Raw genomic sequence first — 14345 nt, forward strand, 5'->3', positions numbered from 1 at the left:
TTCCATATGTTCTGTGACTCTAGAGAACCCTAACTAATACACTCATATACTCAACTGGACACTGGCCTTCTCTAGACCAGAACTCCAGCTACCTTCAGTTCACCACTAACTCCCATTTCTCCTCAGAAATTTCCTTTATTTTTCTGGTTCTTAGACAAAGCCTTGTCGTGTCATTTGATCCTTACCGTGTATCCATGTCACAACCCAATGCATTAATTTTGTTGGTGTTGTCTTCAGAACACAGATGTGTATGGTTGTCCTCCGTGGCATTTTCCACCCACACATTACTATTGTCTCTACGCAACTACCTTGGTAAATACTTGAGTGGTGTCAGTGTTCCTGTCCTAGCCATTTACTACTTCAAAGAGCACCATCCCTCCATCACAGCTGTAGCTTCAAGAAGCTAGACTCACCTACTCCCAAGTTCACCTCTCACTGCTCCTCCATGCCGACAGTTAAAGGTCTACCTGCCTTCAGCCTGATCCTCATCTCCTGTGATTCAGCTGCCTCAGGATGCTATTTTATTAGAAAGGATACTGCATCCTCAGCATCCTCTGTGCTTTTCCTGCTTAAAGCATCTGTCACCATATGGCTATCCTTTGTTGCTTGCTTCTCTCTGTTGTCTACTCCTGACAAGAATGTAGAGTAGGAGCTTTGCTGCTCACCGAGAAATGTTCAGTGCTGGGGCTGGTGCCCTGCAGTTAGAGACAGTCTCAGCAGATATTTACTGAAGAGATAAATGAAACAGTTGTCTGGGTGCAGAGTGGAGGGTTCAGGTTATAACTTTCTTTCCTTACTCTGGAGCATGGCAGCTAACATTCACAAGGAGAAACCGTGAGGGCACAGCAAAGACAAATCCACAGCAGTTCCAAATGTGCAAGACAGGCTTCCATGGCTAAGGGTAGCAACTCTTCTTCAAGTGAGGCAGTCCTCCAGGGAATCAGAAACTATACAGGCTGCACTTACCCACTGAACAATCAGACAAGGATGCAAGGTGGAAGCAAGGCAAGGGGGGTTTTTGTTTGTTTAAAGTTCCCTTGAGAAGTTCTGATATCCCTGTCAGAACCACATAGGAAAGGAAGCATCTCAAAGGCATGTGGTAAAATATTCAGAGAAGAAAACAACACATATCTGATCCTTTAAAACCACATACCTGACTGGGGACTCAAAAATATGGTTGTTTTTTGTTTCTTTTTGTCTTCATGTAAAAGCACTGCCTAAAAAATGAAATAGACTGGTTTACAAAAACTGAAGATAAAGTAACAGAAAGAAACAGCCTCAGACCGCATCCAAGAAGAGCTGGGGTTAGGCACGAGGTTGGCCCAAGTTAGTTGGAAAGACAGACATGAATGCAGGAGCCATCCACCAAGCCCCTACTACCAGGGTCCAACAAGCCTTCCCACACAGTATGTGGGACACAGAAGGAGCAAGCACCAGAGGCCAGCCGGGAGGGCCCAGCACACAGCTGCAAGCACTCCCAAAGGCTGTGAGGGTGAAGAGGATGGAGGGGCTCCTCTGTCAGGTTTGGGCTGGCGTTTACCTGAGCAACTGGTCTCAAAGGGCTAGGTGAAGAGTGTGCAGACACATAATCTGACTTACACAAACCTACAGAAAGAGAGGAACACTTTTGTTCCTACTTTAAGTTAAAGCAACAGTCTTTTTCTAAAATGTTTTAAGAAATATTTTCTGATACATGATGGAATTCTACACAGTCCACTGAAGGAATGATAGGGAAGGGCAGAACTCTGGGCACAGAGACATTACTTAGCACCACGAAGCACTTGCTCTACTCTGACCCCTTCTGTTCTCAGATGCCAACCGCTGACACTAGTTATGAGTGCTGCCTAGGAAGTAGCCAGGCTTCTAGACCAGGACTTTTTCCTAAGGTTGCTGATCCCTAAGCTTAGCTCCCAGGTGTACAGTCAGGCTGACAGACAGAACTGCCACTCTGAAGCTTGTGTGTGTGTATGTGCACATGCATGTGTGTGCATGGGTGTACACATATCTGGAAAGAGCTAACCTCTGAGTCCATTCCTCAAGAGCAACCCATTTTGGTTTTTTGAGGCAGGGTCTCTCACTGGCTTGGTCAGGCTAAGCTAGCTGTTTTCGAGCTTCAGGGATAGATCTGCCTATCTCTGCTTCCAGCACTGGGATTAAAAGAATCTCCTACACTGCTTTGCTTTTTATGTGTATCCTAGGACCAGAACTCAGGTCCTTGTGCATGCACGCTGCTAACTGAGCTCTCTCTCTTTTAATATTCTTTTTAAAGAAGCCATGCTGTATTTTTCTTTTTTTAGATTTATCTTATTTATTACGTATATAGCATCCTGCCTGCATATATCCCTGCAGGCCAGAAGAGGGCAACAGATCTCATTATAGATGGTTATGAGCCACTATGCAGTTGCTGGGAATTGAACTCAGGACCTCTGCAAGAGCAGCTAGTGCTCTTAACCTCTGCGTCATCTCTCCAGCCTCCCTGAGCTATCTCTTTAAGGCCACAACTCTTTTTTTTTTTTTTTTTTGAGGTAGGGTTTCTCTGTATAGCCCTGGCTGTCCTGGAATTCAACTTTGAAGACCAGGCTGGCATCAGACTCAGAAATCTACCTGCCTCTGCCTCTCAAGTGCTGGGATTAAAGGCGTGTGACACCACCATCTGGCTCTAGCCACAACTCTTAAACAGTTTTGAGACATGTTGGTCAGGAACTTGACAATTGCTACTAGACAAAGGGATGCACCTGGGGGGTGGGGGAGGAGGCAGAGGACAACTATGCTGGAGGAGGAGGAGGGTACCAGAAGATCTGTTTCATGCAGTGTGTAAACACAAATATAGTATGTAAGAACAATTTTGGTGAAACTATGTTAACTTGTATCTATACTGTCTAGTTCCCTAGCTTAAAGGAGGCAACTGTTTGAGCTAAGTGAGATGATCGATAATTATACTCCTACTGAAATAGTGCCAACCTGACCCTGAGGAGCATGTCAACTGAGTGCTAACATATCAGCATTTTAATTCTTTAAATCTTGTCTCCTTATAAAGGAAAATCAAGGCGAATGTTGGGGTTAAGTCCCAAGCTACTTAGAAGAACAAGGCTGGGGTTCAGCTGACTCAGGCTGGGGTACCCAGAGCCAAGTCATCCATAAACACTCGAGCATTGCATAAATTCTCTCTATAAAGCTCCTTAGAAAATAAATGAGAAGCTGGGCATGACAGCACATGCATGTGACCCCAAAGGCGGCAGGAGATACTGAGTTTGAGGTCAGCTAGGACTATGCAGCAAATTCTAGGCTGGCTTTGACTACAATAGTGAGTCTCTGCCTCAAAAGCCCTGGGGGGTGGGGAGTGTAGGGTGAGAACAGAGCACATAAAACTTTCAGTCTTAGAAGTTGAGACAATTTGCCTGGCAGACTCGATTTAATAAATCACTCAAAGCACCAGAGTGCTGAGAGGAAGGCACCACAGAGCTGCCCTCACCAGCACCCTGAGCAGATGAGCAGTGACAGCTACTCTCTAGTGTTCCTCAGCTACGATTATCCAGTTCTCCTAGGCTTATCCTACAAGCCAGTACAGTATATAAAGTGTTCTGAAGACCATAGCATACACAACTTAAAGGCATCCAGACAGTGTCTTAACAGTCTAGTAAAAGGTACTTATCCATGGACCAAATCACATCCAGCAATATAAAGGGTCAAAATTTAGAGGTGATTTAGTATTGTGTTCAAGACAAGGTCATACTATGTTGGCTAGGCTGGTCTTTATTCTCCTGGTAAAGTGTCCTTCCTGCTTCAGCCTTTTAGGTAGCTTTGATTATAGCCATGGACTATTGCATCGAGAAGACTTGTGGTTGACTCTCATCTGTGGATCTGTGGGCTGTTACTATGGTCCCTGATAGAAAGGTTTTAAATAAGGGCTAACAATGAAACCCTTCCCAGTTCTCTGCAGACAAGAACACTGTCAACAACCGTCTATTCTCTTTCCTGCTTAGAGTGTGTGGGTGAAAATATACTCATTTGTACATGGTGTTAAGCCACCACCTCACCCAATGTCTAGGCAGTGCTGTGACTCACAAATGTACACAGTGAACAGCATGCCTCTAAGTGTGACTTGCTTACTGGATACTGAGACAATGCTTATATGGACTGGAGAGGAGACTAGCATTCATTGACAATCTTAGACATTCATAAGGCTACCTAGACCCAGGAATAAGCAATTCAGCTGTACCGAGGGTGTGTGTGAATGGGATGGGGAGCTATAGTGCTTCCTTACACAACAGTCCTTAAAGAAACCGATACAAAATGTGACAAGCCTCTAGACCTCTAATATCCCTTGACCATGAACATCATGGTCTCTGGAGAGCTGTCTGTACCTGGAGAGCCTTTGAACTGTGGACATTCCTTTTTAATGTGTCCTTCTCTTCCACAGATGAAACAACGCTTTTCTCTCGAGTCTCTGTCATCCTGTCTCTTCCACTTTTCTGCAGGCGTCCTGAGGAGCTTCTCCCGGCCCAGGTCGACAGCTGCCCTCACTGGCTTGGCTTTCGCAGCTGCACACGGTGTGGGCTTATCTTCTTTTGTTGACACTTCCTTTTCTGTGTACTTGTTCTGAATCTCTTTGTCCTCTTTGCTTCTTTTTTCTTTGCTCTCCGAGTACCTTTGGTTTGGGGTATCTTCCTGGTCTCTCCGTCGCCTCACTCTAGTGAAGATAAAATACAAATAGGAAAAGTGTCAACAGAAACTTATGGGAGTATCAAGATGTGTCCAAGAGTAGAGATAGCTAGGACCATAGAATGTGAAAAGGAGGCCTAGAATGTGACAAAGCCTGGCTTCTGTATTAAGATCTCTGCTGTCCTTCAGCACCCACAGACTGTGGGTAACAGGTGGCCACTCAGAAACCAGAACCCACAGTTGCCCCAGCCCTTACAGAAAGTCACGTGCTATATGCATAACACATACACAGCCTCTCACAGTTACACTGTACTGTGGAGGGGACAACAAGAAAACAAATCTATGTATTTTGAACCCAGATATGAGTTTCCAAACATCCTGCTCTGCAACTGCTGGAACTGTAATCTTTAGCACAGAGCCTGCCTGTCACCAGTGCTGCAAGCAGTGCTTACTGCTGAGACTCAATACCTGCCTTTTAAAATACATTTCTTTACCTTTCTTTTTACTTCATGTCCGTTGGTGGTGTATTTGCGTGTGTGTCTGTGTGAGGGTGTTGGGTCCTCTGGAATTGGAGTCACAGACAGTTGTGAGCTGCTATGCTGTTGCTGGGAATTGAACCCCAGTTCTGTGGACGAGCCACTAGTGCTCTTCACCATTAAGCCATCACTCCAGCCCCAATGCCTGCTTTGATACCTGCATGATGAAACTCAAATCATATGTGTGGTGGGTTGCTGGTCAGCCTTTCTGATGTATTAGCTTTTATTAGGCAATGAAAATTTGAACTGTAAGACTTGAGTTTCTCAGTAAAATTTTAACAATGGTTTTAAGGGGGTCTATCTTCAAGAATGTCACTTTTTCCTTTGTTATAAAGAGTGACTTTCTTTCATTTATACACATATACATATGTGTACCATATAGTAAGTGTCCATGGAGGCCCTGAAATTGGAGTTAGAGGTGGCTGTAAGCCACCAACTGTAGGTGCTGGGAATGGAACCAGGGTCTTGTGCACGAGCAGTTAAGTGTTCTTACTGAGCTGCCTTCTCACACATTGTTTGTTTTTTGACATAACGCCACCTAGCCCAGGCTGATTTCATATTCCCTTTGTAGCTGAGGCTGGCCTTGAACTCATGTTTCTCAGCCTCCCAAGCACAGGAAGTAGTAGTAAATGGTACCACCCCTAGGTATTAACTTAATTTCTTTCTGCTCTGCTGATTACTATTTCTTAAATCCCAGATTGTGACCAACTTCACTTAAGTGTATTTTGAAATGAGACTAGCACTGTTTAGTTGAAAGCAAACCACTGTCAGCCAGGAGAACAATGACCCAAGCCGACCATAAAGGTATCCCCCTGCCTCTCAAAACATCAGCAGGAGAAAGCATGGTGCCCAAACACCTGAGCTACTGAAAATAATTACTAAGGATTAAACTAATTTAAAACCAAACCCAAACTCAAAATAGGGAAGAAAAAGTGTTTAACCCGGTGTGAGAGCCAGCTCGCAGCATGTGCACCCATGACCACATTTACATCAGTTTATTTTCATTTTTAAAGAACAATATTACATTTATATGAAAACTGCTCAATTTCTGTTGGGTTGCTCTTGCACGCTGTGTACTCAGATGCTGAGTTCTGTGCCCCAAGATCAGGCTGCAGTCAGGACATGGGCATTGTACTGACCCATGTGCTATAAAGAATGCTCTCCAATAATCTCTGATTGGATAATAAAAGGCTGGAGCCTGTGACTGAGTGGCAGGAAGCAGGAAGGTGGGACTTGAGATTGAGTAGAGGGTCTTAGAGGAAGGAAAAAGGGGACAAAGGAGGCCAAGAAAAAAAAATCACCCTGAGAAGACCCATGGAACAGAGCAAACAGAGGAAGACTCAGTTGACAACTAACTCAGCCCTGTGGCTGGGCATAGATGAGCTAACTCAGCCCTGTGGCTGGGCATAGGTGAGAACACTAACTCAGCCCTGTGGCTGGACATAGGTTAGAACACTAACTCAGCCCTGTGGCTGGGCNGTGAGAACACTAACTCAGCCCTGTGGCTGGACATAGGTTAGAACACTAACTCAGCCCTGTGGCTGGGCATAGGTGAGAACACTAACTCAGCCCTGGGGCTGGACATAGGTTAGAACACTAACTCAGCCCTGTGGCTGGGCATAGGTTAGAACACTAACTCAGCCCTGTGGCTGGGCATAGGTTAGAACACTAACTCAGCCCTGTGGCTGGGCATAGGTGAGAACACTAACTCAGCCCTGTGGCTGGACATAGGTGAGAACACTAACTCAGCCCTGTGGCTGGACATAGGTTAGAACACTAACTCAGCCCTGTGGCTGGACATAGGTGAGAACACTAACTCAGCCCTGGGGCTGGACATAGGTTAGAACACTAACTCAGCCCTGTGGCTGGGCATAGATGAGAACACTAACTCAGCCCTGGGGCTGGACATAGGTTAGAACACTAACTCAGCCCTGGGGCTGGACATAGGTTAGAACACTAACTCAGCCCTGTGGCTGGACATAGGTTAGAACACTAACTCAGCCCTGTGGCTGGACATAGGTTAGAACACTAACTCAGCCCTGGGGCTGGACATAGGTTAGAACACTAACTCAGCCCTGTGGCTGGACATAGGTGAGAACACTAACTCAGCCCTGGGGCTGGGCATAGATTAGAACACTAACTCAGCCCTGTGGCTGGGCACAGGTTAGAACACTAACTCAGCCCTATGGCTGGATGTAGGTTAGAACACTAACTCAGGCCTGTGGCTGGATGTAGGTTAGAACAGTTGAGAACCTGCCCTGTAGAGTGCCAACAGCTTGTGAGTAAAAATAATAGGTTTCTGTATTTTTGATTTGGGAGATATATGGGCCAGAGTGGGGCAGAAACTCCTGTGAAAATTTCCAAGTGTCTTTTTTCTGTATCAGTAGACCCACATTTAGAAACTGGGACAAGAAAATGAAAACCCAACCCTTCTCTTCGGAACCGGTGCTTACTTCCTCCTCATGGGACAGTCCTTCATGAAGTGCCCGATTTTCCCACAAATTCGGCAGCACCTGTCATTTGGAGCCAGTTCTCCCTCAGTTAGGACATCCGGATCAAAAAAGTATGCCTACAAGAACACAGCTGTGTAAGATGAACTGTGAACAAGACCATGGCACACCATGAAATCAGTGTGAGAACAGGTTGGTATTTTAGTATGTGTACCACTCATCCCCAACACACCTGCACACCAGGGAGCAGCACAGTGACACAATAGCTGACACAGACCATCTAAACTCTATGTCTTTTATGCCCTCAAGTTGGAGGGCACTGACATATAAGACATAATAGTGGCTTCAATACTGCAGCAGAAGCTGAGGCCACAGAGAGCCTGTCCTGAGACGAAATGGCTAAACTGCAGTGAGCTGAGAAACACACAATGCAAACTCTGTATTAAGGTAAGGCAAAGAGCTGCAGGCTAGTGCTACTGCTGCTGCTGCTGCAGGAGGAGGCTGGAATGATGCATCCCCCCCTGCACACCTCCTGGAGAAAGCACTCATCTGAACACACTGTGCAGGTGAAGGAGCTCTTGAACAAGTACGAGAAACACCACTGTAAATGTCCAGAGCAGTATCTGACACGAGCTCGACTATGATTTGCTAAAAGTACCTACTTGCCCACATGCAGAAGCTGAATCAGTGTTCCTGATTGTTCCTGTTGTTCAAAGGGGACAAAGTTCTGGATAGAGAAGGAACATGTCTGGAGAGATCTATTGCAACAGAGTGGCTAAAGTCAATGAAAAACATTTCAAAGTAACTACATATATTTCAAATGCCACACCATGAAGTGACATAGGAGGAAACAGATACACCAGCCAGCTCGATTCAACCACTCCACACTGCAGACTTATTTGGTGCTCAAAATGTGCATCTTAATTGTTCTCTGTTATTTCTATCAAGAACTCACCAGTTTTGAGGGGTTGTCCTTTGGAAATCCTTTGACTGGAATTCCAAATACTCTTCTACCATTGATAAAAGCTTTCATTATAAAATTCGTCACTATAAGGAAAATAGTAAGAATTCAATTACATGCATTAAGACAACAAGAAATTGCACCAAGTTAACAAACAAGAGTAACTTACTTTTCCTTGATAATCCAGCACCAAGATTATGATTCAAATCAAAGGGATCTGAGTAAAGAAGATTAGAGAGATAGGTAAGATAACAGAGTGGAAACTGCCAGCACTCATCTCATTATCTTGGTACACAAACACACAAGAACAGTGTCATCTTCTTTGCTCATCATCCAGAGTTATGCACAGCTCAGCAACAGACAAACCTGCATATCAGGTGAGATTTTCCAAAAGCATGAGTAAGAAAATAGCTCTGTATCATCTTTATGATCTTTATAAAAGTTCTTCATATTGTCCAGGTTGCCTACTTCTGGAAAAAATCCTGAGCAAGACTCACTAACCAGGTCATTTAGTGGTGTCCATTCTGTGTCACAGTAGAAGTTGCAAACATAAATAAACCAGGAGTGCATGCCATGCCTCTGATCTCATTACACGGGAGGCAGATGCAGAAAAACAAGGGATTGGAGGCTAGCCTGGGCTGTGTAGCTGAGTTCCAGGCCAGTCTGAGCTATCGAGCATCACTATAATGGTAAACATTGATTATCAAGGGCCAAGGAGATGATTCACAAGAACCATGAAGAGCCAGATGCAGCGGACAAGAACACTTGGGATGAAAGAGGCAGGTGGACAGGTGCAACTGAGCGAACTTACTCTTCAGCATGCTTCTAAACCCAAATATTATTTTATAGATGATTTAAAATACTATACACATGACTAATGATCTAGTCATGGTCATCATATGAAGATCCATATCATTTTCTTTCTAAAACAGCACTGAAAAAGACAGAGGGAGAAACTAGGATCCGTCCTTTTAGAGTCCTCCATGCGGATGTGAAGGACTACATTTGCAAAGCACCACAGCGGGCGTCTGGGAGTGAAACTAGGCAACATGATTCTGTCCACAAAGCTGGCACCAAGCTGGGGAACATGACACTCGAAGTCAGTCAACTGGAGCACAGACGACAAGTGCCATCATCCCAGTCTTGCCCTTTCCTGCTGGTGTGTGTGTGTGTGTGTGTGCTTGTGTGTTTTACAGGTTGGGTGTTTGCTGGTTATAAAAGGCAGATTGTACATTAGTTACCATACAGTTGAAAGCATTGCTATTAATCAGGCCTGGTTGAGAAGCTGAGAAAAGACTGCTTTGGCTTTTAGGTTAGCTCCCCGGTACTGGGATTACAGATGTGGCCATCACACTCTCAGTTCTGCCTTTTTCTTTTTAAAGTTCAGTTAGTATGCTGAGCAACAACAAAAGACATGGCAATCTGAGAAGACTTCCTTCACTAATCTGTGCTTTGATAGGAGCCTCTAGAACACAAGTCCCTACCATGCATAGCCCAGATAGTGCTTATGGCACTGTGTCAGTACTGCTTACAGTAATGAAATAATCACAAAGTTCACACACCATCTACATGACAGTGTGATAAGAAAAGGGTCCTGTGAGACCAAGAAGACATTTTCTCAGTCCCTTCCCAGCTCACTTTAAAGCACTTGGCCTTCATTCTGTCTTCTTTTTTTAAATTTATTTTTTTAATTTTTTGGTTTTTCGAGACAGGGTTTCTCTGTGTAGCCCTGGCTGTCCTGGAACTCACTCTGTAGACCAGGCTGCCTTGAACTCAGAAATCCGCCTGCCTCTGCCTCCCAAGTGCTGGGATTAAAGGCGTGCGCCACCACTGCCCAGCTTATTTTGTCTTCTTAAAAACTGAATCCCTACCACTTAGGAACAACTAACTATATAGGTCAATGGTTTCAGTGGACTGTTGAATTCAGTAGGGTGACCTGATTCAACTGCCTCGGCCTCCCGGGTGCTGGAGTCACACAGAGGTTTGGGCACAAGGTCCAGCAGGAAAGGACTTTCTCTGGGGTCAACACTGAGAATCATTACAGACAGTCCTTTTCCCAACAGTGTGTAAAGGGCTAAGGATCCACCTCTACTGGCACTCTCCATCCTTCAGTAAAGACTTATTTTTATTTTAGTTTTAAACTTTCTTATAAAAATATCACCCAGTAAAATCAACCAGACCCAAAGTCTATACAACTCTGAGTCCTCGAGCATCTGGGACAGGCATTGAAATCTGGAGCTGTGGAACTGCACACTAAACTTGACACATTCAGTACTGAGTGCTTTATGCACTTACCATGATCAAAAAGAAAAGTACACGGCAGAATTCAATTAGAAAGCCACTTGCTATAGGCTTTAAAGCTCTGCTGTCCCGAAGCTGCCTCGACTCTGCTGCTGTGCTCTACTCCCGTGGTCCAACAACTGAGTTTATTCTCCTCAGTGAAGACTTTGGACCTGTGAAAGGCCCTGCCTGGAGACACTAGTCACTTAAAATGAACCTTTAGGGTGGTGTGGCCATAGCAGGGCTGCTATACTACAAACAGGTGACTGTTGGGGGAAGAGCCAGGGGAGCTCACAGATCACACTTGATGCTCAACTTAAAAGGCTCTGCACCTCACCCTCACACATGCCAGGCCAACACGTCCCTTTTAACTTGACTTTATTCGTACCTTCAATGACGATGTACTTTGAGGTCCACTGTTTCTTAAAAGTTGTGAGCAGACTTTTTCTTCTGATGCTGATTACGTGTTCCTTAAAGTCAAACTCCTCAGTGTAGAAGCGCAGAAGTCCCAACCACAGCTGCCCAACAGATTCTGTATTTTTTCCATATTCTGGCCAACAAGTGGGCTACAGATGCAAGGGAACAAGGATGTCACTCTAGCCATCATAAAGTGTTAACTGCAGTGTGCATGCACACCTCAGCAGGAAACCTGGACCACTCAGTGGCTTATATACACAAAACAGAGTTGCGTGAGTTTTCGCTCACGTTTTAAAACAGTATTGACATGAGTCTATCAGTCCTACTCTGTGACTTGCAGTAGAGACAACTGAGAAAGTTCATGATGTATCTCAGGACATGACAGCAGGGCAATCTGTGAAGAAACCTGAAGAGCTCTGAGGGCCACAGCACTGAACTCAGTACATATGTACACAGTCAGTGTGACAAGAACCAAACAACAAAATCCCTTCCTTTGGAGTAGTTACTAACCACCAAGAACCAGCTGACAGTGAGGAAACCCTGGAACAGCGCCCGGAACACACCCAGCTTAGGGACAGGACCAACTGAAAGGGGACACCTGTGAAGGCCAGTCCTCATGGTCACAACACCTCTACAGCACAGAACAGGACGACTTTTAGCCAAGGGTTGGGAAAATCTTTACTCTTAAAATACGCACCAGTTCATTTATTTGATCGAAAAAGTAAATATTCCAGCCATCAACAAGTATTTCTGGTTTCTTTTCACCTTTGTATATCTGAAATTAATTTTAAAAGTATTATTACAGAATGAAAAATTAAAATGTTGAGACCAAAATGTCCAGGAAAAGTTACAAGATGTCAGTACTGACCAATAACATATTAGCAGAAGCAGAGGCTGGCTCAGACCATCTCCCATGGGCGCCCACCATCTCCCGTGGGCACCTACCATCTCCTGTGGGCACCTACCATCTCCCGTGGGCACCTACCATCTCCTGTGGGCACCTACCTCTTGAAGCACAGGGATGACAGGTGGAGACCTTTGCTGGAGGAAGTATAGCACCATAAGAGTGTAAGCGTAGGATGACAAGCTGCCTCTGGACGCGTCACCGATGTCACACATCTAGAGGGAGAGAGTACTCTGAAGGGTGTTTCTACTCAGCTTGCAGTCACCCCATCACCACCACTTCCTGAGGAGCTAATGTGAAAATCACATCTTAAAAAATAAAAATATGTCAACAAAAGCAACCACCCCAACCTGAATCAAACTGAACTCAACAAAGAAGTGGACTGTCAGTCATAGCAGGAGCACCATGAAAAGTCAAGACACTAAGGTCAGGCATTGTGGTGCATACACTTGGGAGGCAGGACGGTCTCTGTGAGTTTGAAGCCAGCCTGGTCCATACAGCAGTTCCAGATAAAGCACATGCATCGATGCACCTACCTTTGTGAACACTTTCATGGTGTAGCACAGATACTTCACTCTGGGGTCAATGGCTGAGTATGCAGACAAGAGCCTTGTGTTATGAAGTGCCTGTTGAAAGGGAGAACAGGCCATGAGGCTCTCACTGACGCAAACACTGCGACCTGGAAAGGCTCATACTGTAGGACAGTGTCTGAGATAAACTGTGTTAATCTAAGAGATAATGGCACAGACATGTAACTTCTGATTTCATGAATAAATCTTTAGTTTGAATAGTAAAAAAAAAGCCATTAAAATGAACAAGCATGCTACTAGGTATGATGACATAGGTCTGGCATCCTAGCACTTTGGAGATGGAGGCAGAAGGATGAGAAGTTTAAGATCATTGTCAGCATGAGAGGTCCTGTCTCAAAAACCAAGACAGTGAAACCTAATGCCTAATGGAATAAGATAAAACAGTAAAATAAAGTAAGTTTTCTTTAAGTAGATGTAAGACTCTCTCTCCCCTTCACTGCGGCATCATTTGTGTGAAATGCTCCCAGGTCCCATCGGGCCTCGGAGCAGCCAGGTATGAGGCCAAAAGAAGAAACCCAGCATGCACACCAAATTACAGGCAGGTTCAAGCCAAGCAGACAAGCTCTGACTTTATCTGAAGTGAATCTTCACAAGTGCATGAGCTCAAACACGCGCGCGCGCACACACACACACACACACACACACTTTCTCTTACTCATATGTACATACACACATATTCTCACATGCACGCACACTCTCACTCTCTCACTCACATACACATACACTCTCACAAGCATGCACACACACACACTCTCAGACACTCTCACATGCATACACATACTCACATTCTCATACATACACACTTACATACTCTTACTCATATGTACATACATACTCTCACATTCACACTCTCACTCACATACACACATACACACTCACACACATACACTCTCTCACACACATTCTCACATGCATACACACTCTCTCACATATATAAATTCTCACATACACACTCTCTCACTCATACACACTCTCACCCACATGCACACAGTCTCTCTCACACTCTCTTACTCACATACACACACATACACACTCCCACATGCACACACACACTTTCTCTCACATGCATACATACACATTCTCACACCCTACCGACATATTGGCTTGGCATGCACTGGGATGGAATGCTAGGCAAATAACCTACCACTGCACTACACTCAGCCCACGTGGATGGGAACAGCTACTGAATTCTCCATAGCCCCAGCCTCAGAACACTACAAGGCACACACCAACCACTCAGACAATTCCCAAAGAGTAAATAAAACAAGAGCAGAGAGCTGCTTAGCCATTTGGGGCTAAAACTGAGCAACCAAAAGGACAGGGATAAGACAGACAAAATGGAACGTCTCATTTCTTTTAGTTACTTTTTTGTGCTGTTTTTCGAGACAGGGTTTCTCTGAGTAATAGCCCTGGCTGTTCTGGACTCATTTTGTAGACCAGGACAGCCTCCAACTCACAGACATCCACCTGCCTCTGCACTGCCTCCCAAGAGCTGGGATCAATGGCCTGTACCACCACGTGTGGGTCATTTACTTATTTAAAGAG

At 44.9% G+C, this 14345-nt stretch overlaps 1 protein-coding gene across 7 annotated transcripts in view; it reads right to left on the reverse strand.

Moving 5' to 3' along the window:
- Tut7 (terminal uridylyl transferase 7) overlaps positions 1-14345 on the reverse strand; it is a 51808-nt gene that overhangs the window by 5547 nt on the left and 31916 nt on the right. For 3 of the 7 annotated variants that reach the window (XM_029468615.1, XM_029468613.1, XM_029468614.1), the window contains exons 19-27: positions 12747-12836; positions 12312-12425; positions 12004-12081; positions 11278-11455; positions 8779-8826; positions 8604-8695; positions 7652-7767; positions 4365-4690; positions 1230-1605 (exon numbers count right to left, since the gene is read on the reverse strand). In XM_029468615.1, the coding sequence (XP_029324475.1) occupies positions 1328-1605; positions 4365-4690; positions 7652-7767; positions 8604-8695; positions 8779-8826; positions 11278-11455; positions 12004-12081; positions 12312-12425; positions 12747-12836 (1320 nt within the window). In that variant the 3' untranslated portion in view covers positions 1230-1327. The other 4 variants (XM_021181017.2, XM_029468617.1, XM_029468616.1 and 1 more) reach the window with 3 other exon arrangements.

Source organism: Mus caroli, chromosome 13, assembly GCF_900094665.2.
Source record: "Mus caroli chromosome 13, CAROLI_EIJ_v1.1, whole genome shotgun sequence".
NCBI lineage: Eukaryota > Metazoa > Chordata > Mammalia > Rodentia > Muridae > Mus > Mus caroli.